The following is a 23,110-nucleotide window of genomic DNA, read 5'->3' as shown; positions in this document are numbered from 1 at the left end:
CCCAGTTAGAATGGCCATCATCAACAAGACAAATAGTAACAAGTGTTGGAGAGGCTGTGGAGAAAAAAGGAACCCTCATACAGTGTTGGTGGGAATGCAGACTAGTGCAGCCGCTATGGAAGGCAGTGTGGAGGTTCCTCAAAAAATTAAGAATAGAATTACCATATGACCCAGCAATCTGTCTCCTGGGTAGCTACCCAAAAAATCTGAAAACATTTATCCATAAAGACGTATGTGCTCCAATGTTCATTGTAAGTTTATTTACGGTGGCCAAGACATAGAAACAACCAAAATGTCCTTTGATAGATGAATGGATAAAGAAGTTGTGATATACATACACAATGGAATACCAGTATTCTGCCATAAGAAAAGATGAAATAGTGCCATTTTTGACAACATGGATGGATTTTGAGATTATTGTGCTGAGTGAAACAAGTCAGACAGAAAAAGTTGAGAACCATATGATTTCACTGATATGTGGTAGATAAAACTGAAAACAAAAGAACAAGACAAACAAATGTAGAATCAAAAACTCATAGACACAGACAATAGTTTAGTGGTTACCAGAGGGTGGTGGGGAAGGGATGGTAGAAGAGGGTAAAAGGGATCAAATATATGGTGATGGAAGGAGAACTGACTCTGGGTGGTGAACATACAATGTGATATATATATATGATGTATTACAGAATTGTACACCTGAAATCTATGTAACTTTACTAACAATTATCACCACAAAAACTTTAATTAAAAAAAATAAAAAAATAAAAAAAACAAAAAACACACGCTGGGGCAATGAGATTATTCTTTATTGTGCATTGGATGGTTACATGGGTGTATACATGATAAAAATTCATTGAGCTGTATGTACACTTGTTTTGTGTATTTTACTTTATATAAATTACACCTCAAAATATAAGACTAAAAAAGTAAAGAAACCGCAAAAAACTAAAAACAAACAAAACTTGGAAATGCAATTTATCTTTTAATTGTAATTTCAGATTCGCTGTATCTTACTGATTGGTTCTTAAGAGTTGGCTTGGCACACTTTTTTTTCTCTTTGTGTTTATCTTTCAATAAACTGTTACTCTATTTTCCATCCCACAGATTCTCAAAATTCACTGTATTTCCCTGGATGCCGCTTGAGGGCAGCTGCTTAAGAACCATATCGAGCACACCGTATTTGAACACATTTTAAAAACCATTTGCTTTTATGTTTTCATTTCCTTCTGTTACAAACCCCCATTCTCTAACGTTTAGTCTTTGAATCCAACCTCCTGGCTCAGTGGGTTCACCCTTCAGAGGGTGAGGGAACCGCAGATTGAAAAAAATCCTCAAAACATCCGGAAAAAGGGGGAAGACTACGATTCCCAGAATTGATCGCTTCCAGATCTCGCCGGCTCTTCGGGTGCCCAATCACCAGGCTCTACGAGCCTCCTTTCGACGGCATTGGTCAGCTTCCTCATCAGTGAGGGCGGAGCCGCGAGAGAACAGAGCGCCCCGGATGGTACTTTCCCGCCGCCGCGCGGCGCTTCTTGGTAAATGAGAAGAAGAAGAAGAAGAAGAAGCTTTCGATTGGATACTATCTATTCGCATCAGCCAATGAGAATGTGTGTATCCTCCCAGAGACCCCGCCCCTTCATTGAGGTAACTTTGGTGGCGGGAAAAGTTCCGCTGTTTTCGCGCCGGGGCGGGGCTATCGAAGACCCGCCGCGGGGCTCCGGGGAGGTAGTTTGGCGTCGGCCAGCATGGCAGGGACCGTGGTACTGGACGATGTGGAACTGCGGGAGGCGCAGAGAGATTACTTGGACTTCTTGGATGACGAGGTGAGGGAGGCGCTCGGTCGCTAGGTTCTCGATCGTGGAGCTCCTAGGGACGCGGACAGGCCGAGGGAAGCCATGCGTGACGCCGCCCCACGCCGAGCAGCGACCCGGCCGGGAGAGGTAGAGGCCCGCCAGGCCTGCAGACTGCCGCGGCAGAGGTGGCGGGCGCAAGAACCTTCCATCTCGGTCTTGTGCATTTGCTCGCGGTGGAGTCAGTCCGTAGTTGGTTTCCTGTAGGTGAGCCTTAGCGATCTTATAACTTTCTTCTAAATACAAGTGATGGCGGAGTCGCGCGAAAGGCTACAGGTTTCCTTCAAGTGCAAACAAAGTGGCAAAGCCCACTTTGACCTCTTCGAAATCACTCTCGATTCTCATAATTTGGGGGGTAGGGTGGGGGGAAGTACTGCTATTCGACCGTAGTGATCCGCGGCATTGTAGGGTTCCCAGATACTGGATTAGAGACTGACTTCCTGTTGGGAGGAAAAGACTTCCTAATTTGGGAGCATTCTTTTTCAGTACCAAGAGAGATGCAGACAAAAAATGTTTGTGATGCAGGTAAAGGTCTTAGGATGTTGGTAATGCATCTTGAAGGGTTGCTGATGCTGTATCTGTAAAGAAATATCTAAGGCTCCCAACTCCATTAGGTCTGGATATGAGAACTCTTCCTGTATTATACAGATATCGGGAAATTAAATATTTTCATTCTGTATACAATTTTTAAATGAAAAGTTATCTTAATATGAATATTAAAAGCCCGTTTGATTTACATATTAACCAGGTTAGTATTTGTTGTCCTTTTAGACTTCCTATGAGCTCATTTTAATTCCCCATTAAAGGTTGAGAAATGACTGCAGACAGAAAAGCTATTGATAATGGGAATAATAGCACGGACCTTGAGGGAGACATAATCCCTACACTGTCCTTTTTCAGTGTAGATGGAATCTGAGGCTGCTGAGTGAAACTATGGGAGAAATTGGGGTTCAGCCCTGCCGCAGAGAGTGACTTCATGTGAGAGCTGCCTCTGTTTAACAACATCTTATTTTTGATTTTGTGGCTGTTATATGTGGTGGCTATTTTGCAGGAAGACCGGGGAATTTATCAGAACAAAGTTCGGGAGCTGATCAATGACAACCAGTACCGGTTGATTGTTAACGTGAATGACCTGCGCAGGAAAAATGAGAAGAGGGCTAATCGGTGAGTGGCAAGGGATTCCAAGGGGATATCCTGGCTGGCTCTGAGTGAGAATTGCTCCTCTCTCTCTTTTCTGCATTGGAACCGGCCCTGGATGAAATGTTTCTGATCTTGAAGCCCTCATTGCCTCACCAGCTACTATGTTTTCATCTTCCCAAAGTGGGTGGTTGGCCTTTTTCTCTCAAGAGCTTCTCCTTCCTTCCATGTTTAGCTGAGTATCATTTCTACGTCTTTGATGAGTTGAGGTTGGCCTTCAGTTCTGGTTATTTTCCTGAGTCTTGTAGGGTGGCAGAAGAAAGTAGTTAGATTTTCACTCCTTGTTCTTGATCATCTAAGAATGTCCACTTCTGATTCGAGGGTCAGTTTTTTTGAGTGCTGCCCCCAGCCTAATCATTCTTTCTCTTGCCCCTATGCAGCCTCCTGAGCAATGCATTTGAGGAGCTGGTGGCCTTCCAACGGGCTTTAAAGGATTTTGTGGCCTCCATTGATGCTACCTATGCGAAGCAGTATGAGGAGTTCTACATAGGATTGGAGGGCAGCTTTGGCTCCAAGCATGTCTCTCCCCGGACTCTTACTTCCTGCTTCCTTAGCTGTGTAGTCTGTGTGGAGGGCATTGTCACGAAGTGTAAGTGGGTTAACGTAAGGGTCTAAGGCAGCGGAGGTGGGATACTCTTAGAGGGGCTGGGAAAAGAAAGCAAGAGAGGTGGAGTAGAGCTGGGTCGCGAGTGTGTGGCTTCCGAAAGATGGAGCATTGAAATTATGGGGGGAAACTTGGAGGAGCTCCGAGTGTGCGCAATAATGAGGGGGACCTTGGGTGCCCACCTGTGCTAGCAGAACAATGAATTCTGCTGAGAGGGGACGAGTCTTGGGTATTGGCAGTCTCTTCATTCTAACCTTGAACGTCTATTTCTTAGTTGGTATCAGTTGTATGTAAAGTTTTACACGGGTATGGTGATATAAATATAAAACTAAATAAATGACAAGTATTATTGAAATAGCTGAAACTAGTTGGAGGAATAGTATTTGGAGTCATCATGGGCTTGCCTGCGTTAGATCCCACTTCTATCACTGTCTAGTTGGATGACTGTATATGCATGTTTTCTATTCCTAGGCTCTCTAGTTCGTCCCAAAGTTGTACGCAGTGTCCACTACTGTCCTGCTACCAAGAAGACCATAGAGCGACGTTATTCTGATCTCACCACCCTGGTGGCCTTTCCCTCCAGCTCTGTCTATCCCACCAAGGTGAGGGGAGTGAATTGATTGGGCCTCTTGGAGGTTGTAGTCAAAGATACCTGTTTTAATGCGTAGTTGGATCAAATAATGTATTTTCTGGGTTAAAACAGGTAATAACATGATAAATGGGGGCAGCCGCTTAACTCAGTTGGTTAGAGCGGGGTGCTTCTCACAACAAGGTTGCCTGTTTGATCCCCACATGGGCCACTGTGAGCTGCTACCCTCCACAACTAGATTGAAACAACTACTTGACTTGGAGCTGATGGGTCCTGGAATAATATACTTAAAATAAATAAGAGTTAACAAAAAAAAAAGTTTGCTATGTTTTAAAAAACAAAAAGATTAAAAAAATGCAAGTAATTGGATAATATTTGAAGTCTTTTAAAAGTAGGTAGGGTGACAAGTAAGCATTAACCTAAAGGAAAGTTTGATTGTTAGCCAGAGCTTAATATGGAAAGCTCACGTTTTTAAAAGAAATAATAAATATTCACTTTAGAAAATTTAGAAAATTATGGAAGGGTTGAAGGAAAACAGTCATCTAATCTACGTCAATCTTTTAGCAAAGTTATAATCATATAATTTTATAATTACTTAAAGTAATATGGAAAAACACGTATAATGTTACTATGTGCTTTTTGCAGGTATTTTACTGAAGGTTTAAGAGAAGGTTGACATAGGAAATGGCTTTATTCTTAGTGTGCAGTTTGAATTGAGGATGATGCGAGACTTTAATGAGATAAAAGAAGATGATTAATATTGATTACTTGATGTCTGAACTCATTCTATGAAAGACTACCTGTCCCCATATCAAAAATTTTAATTGAGAGCTACTATATCCAAAGAATTGTTAGGCATCCTGGAGGACACAGTTATAAATAAGACCCAGTTCTTCAATTTTACCAACTTGTGGAGGAATCGTAAACAACAAAAAACAAAGAGGAATATCTGAGAATTATAACAGAAACTTACTTTGGAATTATTTCGTGTACCTCCAGATGGCATGTTGAGGTTCAGAGGTTAAGTGACTTGCTTATGGTCTCCGTTAGTGATGACCCTAAGGAGAAGGACCTGTGTCTTTACTGTGAGGCCAGTTGCATTTCCTGTCATCTTAGACTCCTAGGCTCTCTGGAATCCTACGTGCTAGAATTTCTTCTCCAGGAAGTACTCAAGAAGTACTGTTCTACCGATTACTGTGGCCAGGCTTCTTTCCTTGAGCCGTGAAATTTACTGGACCTTGTCTCCTGGAAGTGTCTAGTGTGGTGCTTCCAAGCCTGGGTTTTGGAGTTTCACCTGCCTCAAGTCCCGGCTCTGCCACTTACGGTGTGATGTCTGAGGGAACTTGTTTAACCAATCCCAGCCTCATTTTTTTAATCTGTTGTAAAACGTGGAGAATACCTGCTTTGCTGAGTTGTGAGGGTTACATGAAACAGTTCCATGGTAATAGCACAGTGTTTTGTACATAGTAAGCACTCAATAAGTAATAGTAATTGTGGTGTTTTTTTTTGAAAATTAAATACCAAGGAAGTGAAACTTTAAAAGTGTTTTTATTGAAGTTTTAACGTACATACAGGAAGGCTCACAGAAGTGTACAGCTTGATGAAATTTCAGAAGCTGAGTATACCTGTGAGATCAGCATCCAAAACAGGAAATTGAGCCTTACTAACAATCAGAAGTCCCTCTTGAGAGCCCACGCTGCCCTGTTTGAGTACCCTGACGTATAACAGCATAGGTTACTTTTGCCTATTTTTATATTTTATCTAATAAGTACTCTTGCGTTGGCTTCTGTTTGTGAAATTCATCCATGTTGTTGTGTATAGGTGTGTTCCATACATTTTCACTGCTGTCTAGAATTCAATTGTGTGACTATACTACATTTATTTAACCACTGTGTTGCTGGCATTTGGATATTGTGTAGATTTTGGCTGTTAGGTATAGCGCTGCTGTGAACTTAGTAGTACATGACTTTGGGTGAATGTTTCTGTTGGGTATTACTAGGAGTGAAAATACTGCGTCGCAATAAGCATATATTCAGCTTTAGTAAGGGAGGTAAGAATCTTAATTTAGATGTTAATACAGCCATGGTCCCTTCAGACTAAAGATTGCCTCTTCCATTTAGGTGGTTGGTTATTAGAACAGATAAGGTTGGAAGAGCTAGAGAAAATATTTGGCTTTTGTTCCTGGACTCTGAAATCTCATGAAGTCATCTCCAAATGATATCTGTTTCCTACAACACAGGAGTGTGGTATTTCTAAGACAGGGCTGAGAAAACTCGGCTTTTCTGTGTGCTTTTTCTAGGATGAGGAAAACAATCCCCTTGAGACAGAATATGGCCTCTCCGTGTACAAGGACCACCAGACCATCACCATCCAGGAGATGCCGGAGAAGGCCCCCGCCGGCCAGCTTCCCCGCTCTGTGGATGTCATTCTGGATGATGACTTGGTGGACAAAGTGAAGCCTGGTGACCGAGTCCAGGTGGTGGGGACCTACCGTTGCCTTCCTGGGAAGAAGGGAGGCTACACCTCAGGCACCTTCAGGTAAAGGGTCAGTCATGAAGTGTTTGGAATGCTGCTGGCAGCTTCCATGTCTGATAGTATTCTTTTTGCTGTTTGGCATATTCTGGAGAGTTGTAACAGACAGATGGAGCACTCTACCTGCTTGGGAGATGGGGGTACCTTTTTCCTATGAGATAGAATGGGTAACACTGTCTTACATGAAAAGTGGGAGTTACTGCTGATATGATTATAGCCTCATGGCTTACCTGGGAGTTTCTCACATATTCCCACCTTTTTCCCATACACACTTCTGTCTGAAGCTCTGTGGGTCCGCAAGAGATAAACTCCTGAGATGATGCACCATCAGCATATTTAGATCATGGATGAAGAGAGAATCAGTCGTTGAATTCCAAACAGCTTTTTTTTTCTTTTTTTCAATTTGTTGTTCTAGATTATTAGCCTGAAAGACTCTGAGGTTAGAAATTGAAAATATCAGGATCTTTTTTTTTTTTAATTAAAGTTTATTGGGGTGACAATTGTTAATAAAGTTACATAGCTTTCAGGTGTACAATTCTGTATTACATCATCTACATATCACATTGTGTACTCATCACCTAGAGACAGTTCTCCTTCCATCACCACATATTTGATCCCTTTTACCTTCATCTACCCCCTCTCCCTTTACCCTCTGGTAACCACTAAACTATTGTCTGTGTCTTATGAGTTTTTATTTCTTCACTTGTTTGTCTTGTTCCTTTGTTGTTTTCAGTTTTATATACCACACATCATTGAAACGATATGGTTCTCAGCTTTTTCTGTCTGATTTATTTCACTTAGCATAATAATCTCAAGATCCATCCATGTTGTCACAAATAGCACTATTTCATCTTTTCTTATGGCAGAACAGTATAACAGGCTTTCTCTTAATTCTCCTCTGTCTCAGGACCGTCCTGATTGCCTGTAATGTGAAGCAAATGAGCAAGGACAGTCAGCCGTCATTCTCTGCTGAGGATATAGCCAAGATCAAGAAGTTCAGTAAAACGCGTTCCAAGGTCTGGGCATCCTTTAGGGATTTGAGGGTGGGCATGGATTTGTACGGGTTGTATTGAACATGGTTGTCTTTGTACTGGAGCAGGAGCGGGGTTCAAGGATTTTCCTCTGAAGTATTTGGTGCTAGCTTCTAATTTTGACCCAGTCAGCAAGTAAAAGGGTGTTTTTGCTGTTTGTTCTTGAATGTTTCTGTTGTGCTGGGCTGAATGAGACCTGCTGGGCTGCTAAGTAAACCTCATACAAATATGAGAATAGTAATATCTTCTTTACTGAAGACATTAGTGATACATTGTTACTTAAATTTAAAATTTTACATTATTTTTGTTTTAGTCCTCCAATTTCTTTTTCTTTTTGAAGACAATGCCCACATTTTGAATGGACAAAATATATGCATGTGTGATAAAAGTTACTGCTAAAGCACAGTATACATTCTTATTAAACCTAAAATATTTTGAACCTGGAAATACTTTTTCTGGCTTAAAAATTAAGATAATTTATTGACTAACATCAATGGAGAGTATAAAAATAAACATTTAAGTTTCGATCAGGGATCGTTTTTTTTCTTAACGATTAAATCTCTAAGCAAGTTTTGGAATCTTGGCTTCTTCTGTATCTGTTGGTAATGGTCTGATCAATATGATTTGTTTTACGATTAGAAACAGTATCTGGACTTGCGTATTTCTTTAAACATTTTCTGTAGGCTAAAATATAAAGTGGAGTTCAGACATATCCCACTGATTCTCATTAGGCTTTTTACTTCACTGGTTACTCCTCCTATAGGATATCTTTGACCAGCTGGCCAAGTCGTTGGCCCCAAGTATCCACGGGCATGACTATGTCAAGAAGGCAATCCTCTGCTTGCTCTTGGGAGGGGTGGAGCGAGTCCTAGAAAATGGCAGCCACATCCGTGGGGACATCAATATTCTTCTAATAGGTATGGTGTTAGGGATTTGCTTCAGACTCTTGGTCTTCCCTTGTGGAGTGTGTTTCTGGGAATATATTACCTGTAAGATGGTGTATTCTGTACGTGGCTGTGTTTCAGTCCTATCAAAGGGAAAAGACTAAAATGAATCTTTATTATTATCATTTCTGAGTTTCCTGCTTTAAGTATCTAAAATATATTCTTCCACAAACGGTAAAGGCAATGTGAAGGAAATAATGTTAACCACCTACCGTGATTCCCCCAAAATAAGACCTAGCCAGACTGTCAGCTCTAATGCATCTTTTGGAGCAAAAATTAATATAAGACTGGATCTTATTTTACTATAATTAAGACCAGTCTTATATTGTATTATATCTTATATTGTATTATATAAAACCAGGTCTTATATTAATTTTTGCTCCAAAAGACGCATTAGAACTGATAGTCTGGCTAGGTCTTATTTTTGGGGAAACACGGTATTAGTACTGTATATTTCTGTTATGTCAGGAGCTGTGCTAGAAAAGCAGAATTTGCTGATGGGAGGCGGGGGGAGTTTCCTAGAGAGTCACCACTGCCCCCATCCAATTACAGGGGACCCATCGGTTGCCAAGTCTCAACTTTTGCGGTACGTGCTTTGCACTGCACCCCGGGCTATCCCCACCACTGGCCGGGGCTCCTCTGGAGTGGGTCTGACGGCCGCTGTCACTACAGACCAGGAAACAGGTAAGGGAGGGTGTGAGGGTCATTGGCAAAGGTCCAACAGTGAGATCGAGTATTATTTGTTGAGCTTACGCTAGGTGTGGCTTGTGTTGGGAAGATACAGTTTGAGAGGTTAGTTTGGGCTAGTAGAAGACTGAGTATGTGGCAATAGGGGGTGATTTGACGTGTTTCCCCGAAAATAAGACCTAACTGGACCATCAGTTTTAATGCGTCTTTTGGAGCAAAAATTAGTATAAGACCCGGTCTTAATTTTACTTGCATAATATAAGACCGGGTCTTATATTAATTTTTGCTCCAAAAGATGCATTAGAGCTGATGGTCCGGTTAGGTCTTATTTTCGGGGAAACAGGGTATTTAAGTCTTTAAGTGGCCCTTTATTGACAAGAATGTCTCCAAGAAGGCTATTTGGAAGCCTTTTAAAGGAGAAAGCTTAGCAAATTAGAAGGGAAATAAAAATGAAGATTGTACTATTTCCTAAATTAGAGGAAGGGGTTTGAAGACTAGTGTGAAAAGAACAGAGCTCTAGTTGGGAAATCATTTGAGGATGAGGATGAAGAGAGAAAAATCTGTAAAGGAAGTTGGTTGGAGGTTAGCTGCTTAGGGTCAAAGTGGGACAAAGAGAAGCTGTTCAGGTTGGAGCTTGAGAGGGTAACCCACCAGGGGTTCCTCTAAGTCTCTAGGAGCGGGCTTTACTATATTCTCATGTGCGATTGTGAGAGGTGCCTGGGAAATCTCTCCCCCTTGACCCCTACGATCTGGACTGTACATGTCCTTTACCTCCCCACTTCCCAGGGGAACGCCGTCTGGAAGCGGGGGCCATGGTCCTGGCTGACCGAGGTGTGGTTTGCATCGATGAATTTGACAAGATGTCTGACATGGACCGTACGGCCATCCACGAAGTGATGGAGCAGGGTCGGGTCACCATCGCCAAGGCTGGCATCCACGCTCGACTGAATGCCCGCTGCAGTGTTTTGGCAGCAGCCAACCCCGTGTACGGCAGGGTCAGTGGAATCAGGCACTTACATAATCACTGTCCTCACCTTCATTTAGTTTTGCTGAGTCCCTGGGCTGAGAAGTTTATTCTAGGTGACCAGGGGAACAAAAGGCCAAAGACCAAACCAAGTAAGCTCATCATCTTGTTAACTGCCCTTGGTTTAGGGCTATGGTTCCTCACCCCTTCATACACATCAGAATCCCCTGGAAAAGGTATTTATTTAAAATAACTTTTTAAAAATACAAAGAAGAAAAAAATGACCTGCAGTCTCACATCCCAGGTAACCTATCTTGACATTAAAATGACAGTACTACATACACGAGGCAGGAGGATTTATAAACAGAATGGAGAGATAGAGTATGGAAATGAAAAGCCATTCTTTCCCTGTTTCTTTCCCAAGAGAGCCACTAATAGCTCTTGAGTGTTTTCAGGAAACTTAAGCATGTACCAGCATGCCATCTATCTTTGGTGTTTAGTATGACGTGGTTAGATGTAATCTTTTATATTTATCCCGTTTGGGATTTTGCTGAGTTTTGCCTTTTTTAAAAAAACAGCTGCCTAGTATGGATTTATAATAATTTGTTTAACTAGTTTCCATTTGATGGGCAATTGGTATTTTCCCTTTTTTCCTCTCTGCTATTATGAATGAAGCTGCAATGAACATCTATTTATGTATGTTTTGTCGTGCGTTTGGGAATATACTTGTATGGTGAATTCTTAGCAATGTAATTATTGGATTAAGAGTTAACATGCATTTTTATTTTGGTAGAGATTGCCAAGTTGTCCTCTTTGAAGATTATTCCATAATAATACTACTAACTCATTCTTATAAATGCTTTATACTTACCAATTCCTTTCATCCTCACAAAAACCCTGTAAGGTAGGTAGTTATTTTCCTCATTTACAGATGATAGAATGGAGGCATAACAGTTTTAAGTAACTTGCTCAACAGTCATAAACTGGAAAATAACAAGAGGCAGGATTTGAACCCAACGCTCATGCTATGCTCTGGCAATTTATGATTCCACAGTATGTGGGAATACTTGTTTTGGTGGGTTTTTAAAAAACATACAGGTGCCTGATCCCCAGCCCAGGGGTTCTGAATCCAAATCTCTGGGTTGGGGCTCTGGGTAACTGGTTTCGAAAGGCTCCATAGGTTGCTTCTAGCACATAGCCTGGGTTGAGAACCATAGGTTTTCAGATTAATGCTAATGTGTGTTTACATCATTCTGAAGAATTACACTGGGAAATGGAGGGAGAAAATGGCAAGTCCTGAAATGTGACCACGGTCAGGATCATTATTAATCTTACCCAGAAGGTTGCCAGGCCCTCTGGCTGTGAAGTACATGTGGGTGGGATGGCATTAGCCCATTAGGCCCCTAATTGAAAGATAACAGTTCTTGAGTCCCAGGCAAAAACTCCCATGATCCTTAAGACATCATAATTTGTATATTATTGACCATTTCTGTTGAGATTCTACTCATTACCTTCTGAGTAAGGGACTCCAAAGTTTCCAAGTGCTTCTGGATTAGCTAGCCTATCCTGTCTTTATAACAGGTAAGGAAGGGAGAGGGAGTCATCTTTCAGGGCTGGTCCTGCCGTGGGAATGAGAGGAGCAGAATGAGGCTTGGGAAGGAGGAGGCTGGTTTTTAGACCCAGGCTCAGCCTCTTGGAGGCTTCTAAGCTTGGTGAGGCGGTTTTTCTTGGAAGGAAAGAGGTGGGGCTTTGAGTTCCCTCAAGTCACCTGAGCTTCATTTAGAGAAGGGTTGCAGGTAGAAGAGATGAATTAAGTATTTTAATAGCTTTAAAATACTTTATTTCACTTCTTCTGATTGGTTTTCTCTTTAAGGTCTAGTCTTCTATTCTCACTCCCAGAATCCGTCCAGCCTCCTGTCCTTTCTTCCTATTGATTTTCCTTTTCTTCGTGTGTCCCCAGTATGACCAGTACAAGACCCCCATGGAGAACATTGGGCTGCAGGACTCACTGCTGTCCCGATTCGACTTGCTCTTCATCATGTTGGATCAGATGGACCCTGAGCAGGACCGGGAGATCTCAGACCATGTCCTCAGGATGCACCGTTACAGGACACCAGGGGAGCAGGATGGTGATGGTGAGGCCATTTGAAGAGTAAGGAAGGGAAAGGAACCGGAACGGATGCCCTTATCTCAGGCCCCACCCAGAGGGCCGTGGGTGTTGCAGTTTCTGGGTTGAAATTGAAGGTGCCCTTGCCTGTCTGGCGCCTGCTTCTTGCTCAGTGGAGGTTATCCTAAGGTGTGTCTTTTGTCCGTTTCTGGGTCTGGGAACAGCTTTGAGCATCTTCTGTGGGCCAGGTGGTGCTACCCTCCTTACTGGTGGGCGTCCCCTGTCTGTTTCCTTCTGGGTCCATGCTTTATGAGTCTTGTCTCTCTTCCCTTGCTGTGCTATAGAAGAAGCAATTTTCCTTGGGTTAAGCTCTTTTTTACCCTCCTTTCTCTCAACTTGGGTTTTGTTTTTTTTTTTTAGCCATGCCTTTGGGTAGTGCTGTAGATATCCTGGCCACAGATGATCCCAACTTTAGCCAGGAAGACCATCAGGACACCCAGATTTATGAGAAGCACGACAATCTTCTTCATGGGAACAGGAAGAAAAAGTGAGCATTTCTTATCCTCGTCCCTCGAGGGAACCTGAGATTTGTGTCATAGTAGAGCATGTTTAAATCTACTGTTGTAGCATACCAGAGCATGTGTATGTGTATATGCTGTGCAGGCCGAGATCGTGCTTGGAGTCATAACTATGTGGGCCTGTTCTCTTTTCTGGATCCTCAGATACCTTCTTCCTGACCAGTTGCCTTGTAAACGTTTGTGGGTGATTATGCTTAGGTTCTGATCTTTTCCTAAAATTGGGTGGCTTTATGACATGCCTAACCAATGGTGGGTGTGATTTCATCCTCATGAAGGACTGCGCAAGTCATGTAGTCATTTATGTTGAGTTCATGGTGAAGGGTCAGTAGATAGCAAGCACTGGAGGCTTTGCAAGTGGATTTGGATAAAGGGAATCTGTGATCAGGTGCTCAAAGCACGAAATGTGAGATCTTATACCTCTGTCTTCGACCTTGGTGCAGTAGGAAGCATAACATCTTCTTCAAACCTGTTGGTTGAAGAACAGAATTTGGAGTCAGAAAACTGAATTTGAGTCTACTTAAGCGTCTCTGAGCCAGTTTTCCCACTTTTAACAAAATATGGCAAAAAAAAACTAAACTTTCTGTCTCAAAATAATACCTGAGTGGTCCCTATAGAATTTCAAAAAATATGTGAAGGGGCCTTCTACGTGTTCCCTATAAATGAGATTTATGATAATGGATTCTAGACTGTATTTGCTTTGCCACTTGACCTTGACTTCTCTGAGGAGAGGCAAAGCCACTGTCCCAGGCAGGTGCTGGGCTGTGGCAGGGAAGTGGAATGCACTGTGTTTGGGTCCAGGGAGAAGATGGTGAGTGCAGCGTTCATGAAGAAGTACATCCACGTGGCCAAAATCATCAAGCCCGTCCTAACACAGGAGTCAGCCACCTACATTGCAGAAGAGTACTCACGCCTGCGCAGCCAAGACAGCATGAGCTCGGACACCGCAAGGGTGAGTCCCCAAGGGGAAGATGGCCCTGGAGGTCCCTTAAGTATACGGCTGGGGAAGCAGTCCCTACCATCTGGGAGCTCTGAAAGCATTTTAACTTAGTGATGATTCCTTCGCTTTTCCTTTCTGGTCTGAAGGGCTTTCTGACACAATTTTAATCATTTCCTTTTACAAAGGAAAATGAAATGCGAAACTCCATAGATAACATGTATCTGACTAGTTCAGATTGGCCTCCAGAAGTTTGTGATCCATTCAGCAAACATAAGAGTGACTGCTGGGAACTGAATTAGTCTATTCTCACATGCAGTGTTAAACTAAGAGCTTCCCTCAAAGAATTCAGATTTGGGGTGGGGAGGCAGAAAGGTAGGTAGAAAGATTATATATTCATACTGGGGGGTGCCAAAAAATGAACACAGTTTAAGAGATTTTACCTGTATTTTCGAAGTTGAATTGAATTATGGTAGCAATGTGTATGTAGTATGACGTTCGCGCAAAAGATGGCATTAATCAAATGAATACTAACGTCATTCATTGTATTACAATTTTAATACAGTTTTTTTCCTTTCTTTTTTTTTCAATTAAAGTTTATTGGGGTGACAATTGTTAGTAAAGTTACATAGATTTCACATGTACAATTCTGTAATGCATCATCTATAAATCCTTTTGTGTGTTCACTACCCAGAGTCAGTTCTCCTTCCATCACTATATATTTGGTCCCCTTAACCCTCATCTACCACCCACCTCCCCCCTTACCCTCTGGTAACCACTAAACCAGGGGTGTCCAAACTGCGGCCCACGGGCCAACTGTGGCCCATGATCCATTGTTAATTGGCCCGCAGCAAATTCCAAAAATGTATTTAGTTTACTTAAATAAACCAGGTGAGGCAATACGTACTTCACCTCGAGTGAGTGGCCGGCTGTTTGTGTATTTTACCTCATATGGCCCTTGGTGAAAAATGTTGAAAAAAGTTTGCACACCCCTGCACTAAACCATTGTCTGTGTCTATGACTTTTTGTTTCTCATTTGTTTGTCTTGTTTTTTTGTGTTTAGTTTATATACTTCCTTTCTTAAAATGTGTATACATTTGCCACAGTGTAATACCTAAAAAGGACTGAATGTGAAAGGCTGTTGGAGTACAGATGAAGAAGCTATTAATTTTTCCTTTAGACTTTCCAGAAGATATGAACGTCAGGAAAAGATTCCCAGAGAGTCTGATATTAGAACTGGACTTTGACAAATGAGTAGGAGTTGGCAATTGTGATGGTTTTCCAGAGCTACTTCTAGAAACCTAATATACCAACCTATGAATTTATCTGAATCTTTTGGGGCAGTTTAGGTCATGTAGGATTTCACAAAGAAAGACCCAAGTCTAAAACTCGCATCATGCGATGTAGATTTATTTTTTTTATTTTTTAATTTATTTTTAATTTATTTTTTTATTGGGGAATATTGGGGAACAATGTTTTTTTCCAGGACCCATCAGCTCCAAGTCAAGTCTTTTTTTTTTTTTTCAATCTAGTTGTGGAGTTGTTGTTTTCCATCTAGTTGTGGAGGGCACAGCTCACTGGCCCATGTGGGAATCGAACCGGCGACCTGGGTGTTATGAGCACTGCGCTCTAACCAACTGAGCCAACCAACCGCCCAAATGCGGTGTAGATGTAGACATGATCCCAGGTCATCATGTGCTCACACTGAGGACAGGAATTCAGATCTTCTGGAACTCCTGCTAGCACTTCCTTGACACCTCCAGTCACAGCATGCCTAGTACATCACTTCTTTGAAATGTTAGCATACTCTTCCACTTACTGAGCTTAAACCTGCTTCCCCATGACTTCTGTCCTTGAGTCTCAGTTTTGTTTTCTGGCGATTTTGTGTGAATTGTCTTCAAATGAAATAGCCCCCTTTCTTTTTTAACTGTTTCTCCCATTAATGTGAACACGTTCACATAATGTCTAAAAGGCCTTCTCATTGAACATAATACACCCATTGGAGCTTAAAATGGAGTGTTGAACCTCCAGACTCCTGGTACGAAATCATTAAAAGATTTGGTAAACTTATTTAAATGTGAATGTATTTGTCTTTGAATGTCAGATTGGGTATAAATGAGAATTTTGAAAACTTGAAAGTAGAAAGTAGAAGTGACCATCCTACAGTGGGAGATGGGAAGCTGTGAGAGAGAGAACTAACCCTTTGTTCTGATCCCTTCAGCTAACTTTTGGACCTTGCACAAGTCCGTTCACCTCTCAGGTCACAGTTTCCTTATTCGTAAAGTAATGAGAAGGTAGGGTAATATCAGGGATGCTTACGTAGGAGGACACGTCAGCGTCACCTGGAACTTGAAAGTACACATGCGTAGTCCGAAACACAGACTGATTCCTCGGGCCAGGGGTGCCATTCAGACAGTAGCATTCTAAAAAGATAAAGGCAGCCCCGTTTGGCGTACATCCACCCCTGTGAGAACCAGTTGGTAACGCGTCAGAGTTCTGCTCTTTCGGACTGAAGCGAGTTTACCCAACTTTTAAAAATTTGTCGTCTGATGACCTCTGTCCCACCCCTCCCTTGGTGTGTGACCTTGGGCAAATTACTTGAAGCCTTCAAGTCCCATTTTTCTCATCTATAAAACTTCTCCAGGTAATGAAGAGTGTTAAAGACACAAGGAACACAAAAGCAAAGTTCGCGGTGCATTGTGGGCCTTCACTTTTGTACTTTGTCTAGGCTTTTGTCTTTCCAGCTGTAAGATGCCTGATTTTCTTCCCTGTTCACCTCCTCCTTCCCTCCACACTCTCACACACATCTTCCTGATAATTTTCATCTTTCAGAATTTTATATGGTCGTTATAGGGACTACAGAGCTCTGTCCTTTGCTTGGACTTCTTAGAGCTTTTCTGGTTGTGCCATTATTTTCTGTGCAGTGGGAGTGATGGGCGTGCCTAAGGAAAATGTATAATTCTGGGTCAGCAGTCCTCTCTTGTTTTCTTCCCTAGACATCTCCAGTTACTGCCCGGACGTTGGAAACTCTGATTCGATTGTCCACGGCCCATGCCAAGGCCCGCATGAGCAAGACTGTGGACCTGCAGGATGCAGAGGAGGCTGTGGAGTTGGTCCAGTACGCTTACTTCAAGAAGGTGAGGGTTCAGATGCTTGTGGTGAAAGGTTCTTCTGAGTACATCGTTGGTGCTTGGGCCTCACAGGCCCCCACGTCTGCCACCTGCGTTGGGGTTGCCAGCACAAAGCGGCGTCTGTCTGCCAGTGTTCAGCCAGCCTCTCTCCTTTCTCTGGGACCTGCAGCACCGCTGGTTCTCGGTACCGGCTGCATGTGAGAACTAGCTGGAGAGCTTTAAAATCCCCATGCCAGAGCCCCGAGAGGTCCCAGAGATTCTGGTTTAATTGAGGTGTTGTACCTTCCTTGCTTCTCTGTCTATCCCTGCTTCCTTTGCCTCTTAAAAAGGTAGGTGTTCCCAAAGGATCGCCATTGATAATTTTCCTCGTCCCTCTATCCTTTCCGCTTGGCAGTCTCTTCAGGTGTCCTATTGGTACCTCAAAAACTCAGGTCAAAAGTAGAACTCTCAAACTTGCATCTCATCCAGTTTCTCCATCTCTGCTTGTGACATTGCATCTCTGTCATTTTAGGGACCAAGCCTTGAAACCTTGACTCCCTTTTTCTCATTGCTCCCAACCCCTATCTACCAGCCCTTTGGGGTTTGGTTGTGGGTCTGATGAACATTTTAGGCTGTTTCTCTTTGCTAGGGTGAAGGTACTCTTAATTAAATTAAGCATTTGATTTATAAAGAAATGAATTGTTTCCCACTTAACCACTATGGGCTGGACTTTTTCTTTTTTTTTTTAAATTTATTCCTTTGTTCAGTAAATGCTGACTGAGTACTTATTGTGTAAAAGGCAGTGAGCACACACACCATCCAGCATTTTTAAAGATAATAGCAACCTGTCCCCTGGTCCTGGGACTTGGGGACAAGAGAGGTTAGGTGAGTCATTAGACCTGTTGGCATTATTTCTGCTGATGGTGCAGAAGGGACTTCAGAGTTCTTTATTCAGTTCCCCAGCATCAGGGACCTCTCCCGCCCACACATACGTGGCTTGATCCTAGGTTCTGGAAAAGGAGAAGAAACGTAAGAAGCAACATGAGGATGAAACAGAGACAGAAGATGAAGAGGAGAAAAGCCAGGAGGACCAAGAACAGAAGAGGAAGAGGTAAGGTGGTTTGCCCCTTTGAGAGACAAAGACTCCAGTTAGGACTGGGGCAGGGGTGGAGGGTGGATCAGGTTCTTCACTAGACCTGCAGGGTTTGAGAAGGAAGGTAATGGGACAAAGGACAGAATGAGCGAGCCCTCTCTTGTCTTTAGCATGATGCTTTTGACCTCTTTCCTGCTAAAGAAAATGATGAACAGCAGGAGCACTAACCCATGCAGAGGTTTTTGAATATTACATTTCGTATTTTTCCCCCTCAAGATTATTTGTTCCTGTCAGGCCTGTGGTTGAATTTGTAAGGGAAAAAGCATTGTGAAGCAGGAAAAGTCAGTTTATACAGGCCTGGGCCTAGTGTTTCACTTTGATTGTAGATGGTCCTCGTTAGTGTTTTCCATGGTCAGAGGCACAGGGTGGGGCTCGCCAAAGCTTTTCTTTTAACAACCGTGGGTATTTTAGGAGGAAGACTCGTCGCTCAGGAGCCAAGGATGGGGACTCATATGATCCCTATGACTTCAGTGACACAGAGGGGGAAATGCCTCAAGGTAAGAGCGTGGCCCCTACTGATAAGGCAGGTGTTCCTTTGACTCCTGACTCTTAAACTGCACTGCATGTTTTGGTGGGCTCCCATTTGGCTCTGTTTGGTGCCCTGTGTTCAAGAAGTTTGTCTCGAGAGCCTTAGGAAACCCACAGTATAACTTTGGAAAAGAAGCTTTGCTCAGGTGTTTGCTTCCCTCCTCGATGAATTGTGCTCTTTGCCAAGTCTAGTGTAAGCATCTCAGATAGCGTATGTGGAGGGTCTCCTGCCTGACTCCATTCTTACATCCTTCATTCATTGGAGATTTCTCTTAATTGCCCTGCCTGGCCCCAGTAGAACCCTAGGAAATGGGGTTCAGCAGGATCAGTGGGGGGGTGGGCGGGAGAGAACATCATTGCTCTGCTGTTCAGGCAAACGGCTTCACCGTGTCTCCCCACTGCCTGCAACCATTTATCCTCTAGTGCACACTCCAAAGACAGCGGACTCGCAGGAGACCAAGGAATCCCAGAAGGTGGAGTTGAGTGAAGCCAGGTGAGTAGGGAAGTTAATTCCACATATCGCTGATAACAAGGATTTCTTCTGAGCGAGAGGGTACAAAACAAGCTGCTTATATCAATAGAGGGCAAAACTAGCGGCCCAAGGATTTTTAAAACATTTTACATTTTGATTATAATTTCACACTTAAAAAAAGTTAAAAGACAGTTTGTAGACAGAATTCTAGTTCTTACGCTTTACCACTTGCTTTATAAATAACTTTCTGTGGAAATTTTCAATCTGATGTCCTCGCGAGGTTAGGAAAAGTCTTAGAGCCAGGATAGAGTTTGTCTTCCTGTAACCTTTGGTTTTTCTCAGTGGGAGATAACATATTTTTCTCACTCAATTGTCATTTGTTTTGAGATGAATTTTTACCACTAGAGTTTCAGAAACGGTTTTAGCTATAAATTTTATATTTACTCGGCCCCAAAGAAACTCCATGGCTAAGGTTTGCTTTTTTATGTTAATACCTAAACATACACACACCCGGCACAATATGTTTACTGAATAAATTTGAAACATTGAAAAGTATTTAGTAAAAAACATTAAAATCAATTATAGTTTTACTTCCCAGAAGCAGTCATTGAATGACCTATATCTGAAAACACTTTCCAAATCAGCTCATAAAGATCTGTTTTTAATGACTGCGGGGTTTCCATAGTATGGCTGTATAAAGTTTTACTTGTGTTTTCTAATGATGGACATTTAGGTTCCATAAATCTGTTTACAGTAAAACATTCTCATATCGATCACTATACACTTGTGCAAGTGTAGCTGTAAGGTTAATTTCTAAAAGCAGACTCCCTGAATCAAAGGGTATGCACTTTAAAATTTTAGTACATGTTGCTAAATTGCCTCCCAAAGGTGCAATCCTAGTTTACGTTTTTACCAACAGTATATGGGAATGTCAAAGTGGATACGCTTTGAAAGCCCTCTTGTTTTTAAAATGCTGTTATTTCTCAATGTATTAGGAAGCTCTATGATACAGTGGTTTAACTTTAAAGGAGGAGACTGAGGCCCGGCGCAGCCATCCGAGGCAGCTGTGTGTGTGTGTATATAGGGGCTGGTTATACAGTATTATGACACCTTGGGTTTTCCCAGCGTAGATCTTGCCTGAAAGCATTTGCGCTTGTTCACGCCTCTCCTACCCGTTTTTCCTGTCTTGGGCAGGTTGAAGGCGTTCAAAGTGGCTCTCCTGGCGGTGTTCCGGGAAGCTCATGCACAGTCGGTGGGCATGACTCGCCTCACAGAATCTGTCAACCGGGACGAGGAACAGCCCTTCTCTCCAGAGGAGATCCAGGCAGCGCTGAGCAAGATGCAGGATGACAACCAGGTCATGGTGTCCGAGGGCATCGTGTTCCTCATCTGAGGCCGCGTCTCTGAACTTGGGGCTCTGCAAAGGAAGCTTCCCCAGGGCCCCCACCCCCCGTGTCGGTCTTGGCCTTTATTCCCTGAATAACAGTGTTTAATTGAACTGCAGTTGAGGGACACGGAGTGAAGCTGAATGAGGGTTCGGTGGACGCTTTGGGAGTGAAAGCTGCCATGAGGTAAAGCAAGAGGAAGGTGGGGAAGGACTGCGGCTATTGCCTCCTCATTGCAAAAGACGATCATACTCCCACCCCTAAACAAACCAAACCATTCTTTGCTATAAATAGCGTATGATTTCCTGAGTATTTTGGGGGCACAGCTGGGTTGTTTTCATACTTTCTGTGCCTGTTGGCTTTTATTTTTCACTTGCACTTTGGTCTAGAACAGGCTCTGGGTGGTTTCATGCTGTGGATAGAACCAGAGCCCAAGAAAACATTCTTTGTAATAGCACCGGTTAAGACTAATATGTGCTTTTGATCTCAGTATCCAAGACATTAAATAAACTTACCCATTTTTATACTGTGCACATACATGGCCTTCACAACACATTTTATTTTGTTTTTTTCTTGAAAGCTCTGTTCGCAAGATTTGCTGTTCCCGCGTTTGTAGCAAGCCACCACAAGGTGGCAGCATGCTGCTGTGCGCTCTCTAGGAGTTAGGTCTTGTCTTCAGGCACTTTTCCTCAGTGACACCAGCATTTATCTGTTAAAATTGTACACACCAAACCCTGCCAATTTGAAATAGCTAATCACAGGAGGCCAGTGAATGTAAGTCCAGAAAAACTGACCCTCTGTCTGCCTTTTCCAAGCCTGACTCAAACCTCTTTCATAGAGAAACTATACCTGATATATCAGACACCTCAAAATCGTGTGACTTTTGCCCATAAAGAGATCCCCTTACAGGATTCATGTGAAGCCACTTATACCTGGGTGTCTAGCCCTTGGGATGTGTTAGTCTGTTTGCACAGAATGGCAGCACTTCTCGTGTTCTATTGTATGGTTTGAATAGCTTCCAAAGAACATTTAAGGTTACTTGAATAAAAAGAAAAAACAAAAACTGTGTGACTTTATGGGGACCTGGGTCACAGGGATTAGAAGCCGCTCTGAAGAGAAGAGGTGCTGGTTCTCAGCTGTAAGACGGGTGAGGTACTTCATTTTTGCTGGGAGCAGCCCCTCACCGTGAAGTCATGAAGCAGAAGAGTTTTTTTTGCTTTCTCATGGTGTAAGTTTTTCATTTCTTAAGGGAAGACAAACTTGTTGGGGAGTTCAGTTTCACATCTGTGATTTCACAGATGTGAAATCCAAGTCCTTTTGGAAGTGATGTGGAGAGCGTAGTTCCAAGGTGGAGGGCAGCAGTACCAGAGGGAAGAGTCTAACGTGAGTTGAGTACCGGCAAGGAGTGTGACGCTGTGCTGGGTGCAAAAGCAAGACCTCATGCTCGAGGCCGACAGGCTGGGGATATGTATGTCTAACGTGTCAGAGTTCTGTAAATAGAAAATATAATTAGATACCAAATGACACAGAATAAGAGCTATGGTAATTGAGCTATGAGAGTGTCGCGAGGGAGGTGGAAGCTACTGATGGAGTACTGGTACGAACTAAAACGAGGGCTTTCAGGGCTCTCCTCAAACAATCTGTTCAGAAAGACGTTTTGTCAATAGGACTGTTGCTCTCTGTCCTTCATTCCTGTGGAAATTGAGGCACAGAGTGGGAGAGGAACTAGGTGCACCCAGCATTTTGGTAGCACCTGTAATACCAAGTTTACCTTGCTGACAGTTCAGCTCTGCGAGCCAACAAAAGAATAGAAGGCAGAAGACAGTTTGCAGCAACCACGACAGATACTGTGTTTAAACAACTTATAAGAACTCCAGGGACCTACAATTGAGTTTTCAAAAACGTGTATAGTTTCTCAACATACAGCAACATAAGAAGTTGATAAGCTCTTAAAGAATAGGTTCTTATTCGTTACCAAGAGGTTGCTCAGGCAGGGGAATAACTACCGGTCGGTGGTCCCTGTGGGTTTTGCTGTTGCCACACAGTGCTGGAATTGCAGCGGTCACCCAGATGCATCAGAAAAAGGAACACATGCTTCCTTCCAAGAGAAGGCTGTTTACACTTAGGTTTGCTCTCTGACATAGTTAAACTAATTTGTGGGGCTTAGAGAAACAAGTTGTATCTTGAAAGATTGCGCTACCTTCTTCTTTAACTCTCCTGGATAAATGAAGTATCCAAGTGAAAGGGTAGTTTTCAAAAAAATCAATTTGGTAAGTGTCGCTGGAATCGTCATGATGCTGAATAACTTCTGGTAATCCAGTAAATTTTGTGCTGCTTGTTCCTTCATTTGTAAAATGGGATAATTACTGCCTTGTAGGGTGCTTGTGAGACATAATTGAGAATAGGTGGTGTGTGCCTGCTGGCATGGAGCTGCTCCCTGATACT

At 42.7% G+C, this 23,110-nt stretch overlaps 1 protein-coding gene across 2 annotated transcripts; it reads left to right on the top strand.

The window, feature by feature from the left end:
* Positions 1-1,576: 1,576 nt before the first annotated feature.
* Positions 1,577-21,202, top strand: MCM3 (minichromosome maintenance complex component 3). Of its 2 annotated transcripts, XM_033103343.1 has the most exons (17): positions 1,577-1,823; positions 2,902-3,014; positions 3,428-3,636; positions 4,123-4,253; positions 6,540-6,778; positions 7,680-7,788; positions 8,567-8,720; positions 9,300-9,431; positions 10,221-10,429; positions 12,359-12,533; positions 12,926-13,052; positions 13,882-14,032; positions 17,014-17,154; positions 18,135-18,238; positions 18,692-18,777; positions 19,232-19,301; positions 20,475-21,202. In XM_033103343.1, the coding sequence occupies exons 1-17, from the start codon at positions 1,746-1,748 to the stop codon at positions 20,671-20,673; spliced, it is 2,427 nt and encodes an 808-aa protein (XP_032959234.1). In that variant the 5' UTR covers positions 1,577-1,745; the 3' UTR covers positions 20,674-21,202. The 2 variants fall into 2 exon arrangements, with proteins under 2 accessions (XP_032959234.1, XP_032959235.1); XM_033103344.1 differs by lacking the exon at positions 2,902-3,014 and having other exon boundaries at positions 1,771-1,823.
* Positions 21,203-23,110: the final 1,908 nt, after the last annotated feature.

This window comes from Rhinolophus ferrumequinum, chromosome 3 (assembly GCF_004115265.2).
Source record: "Rhinolophus ferrumequinum isolate MPI-CBG mRhiFer1 chromosome 3, mRhiFer1_v1.p, whole genome shotgun sequence".
Classification (NCBI taxonomy): Eukaryota; Metazoa; Chordata; class Mammalia; order Chiroptera; family Rhinolophidae; genus Rhinolophus; species Rhinolophus ferrumequinum.
Note: the sequence above shows the minus strand (reverse complement) of the source record. Positions and strands in the feature narration are given on the sequence as shown.

Excerpts from the sequence above, each read along its gene's own strand:
- MCM3 (XM_033103343.1), top strand. The coding sequence starts at position 1,746 with ATGGCAGGGACCGTGGTACTGGACGATGTGGAACTGCGGGAGGCGCAG. Across the intron at positions 1,824-2,901 it reads TGGACTTCTTGGATGACGAG|GAAGACCGGGGAATTTATCA; the intron begins GTGAGGGAGGCG and ends GCTATTTTGCAG. Across the intron at positions 19,302-20,474 it reads GTGGAGTTGAGTGAAGCCAG|GTTGAAGGCGTTCAAAGTGG; the intron begins GTGAGTAGGGAA and ends TGTCTTGGGCAG.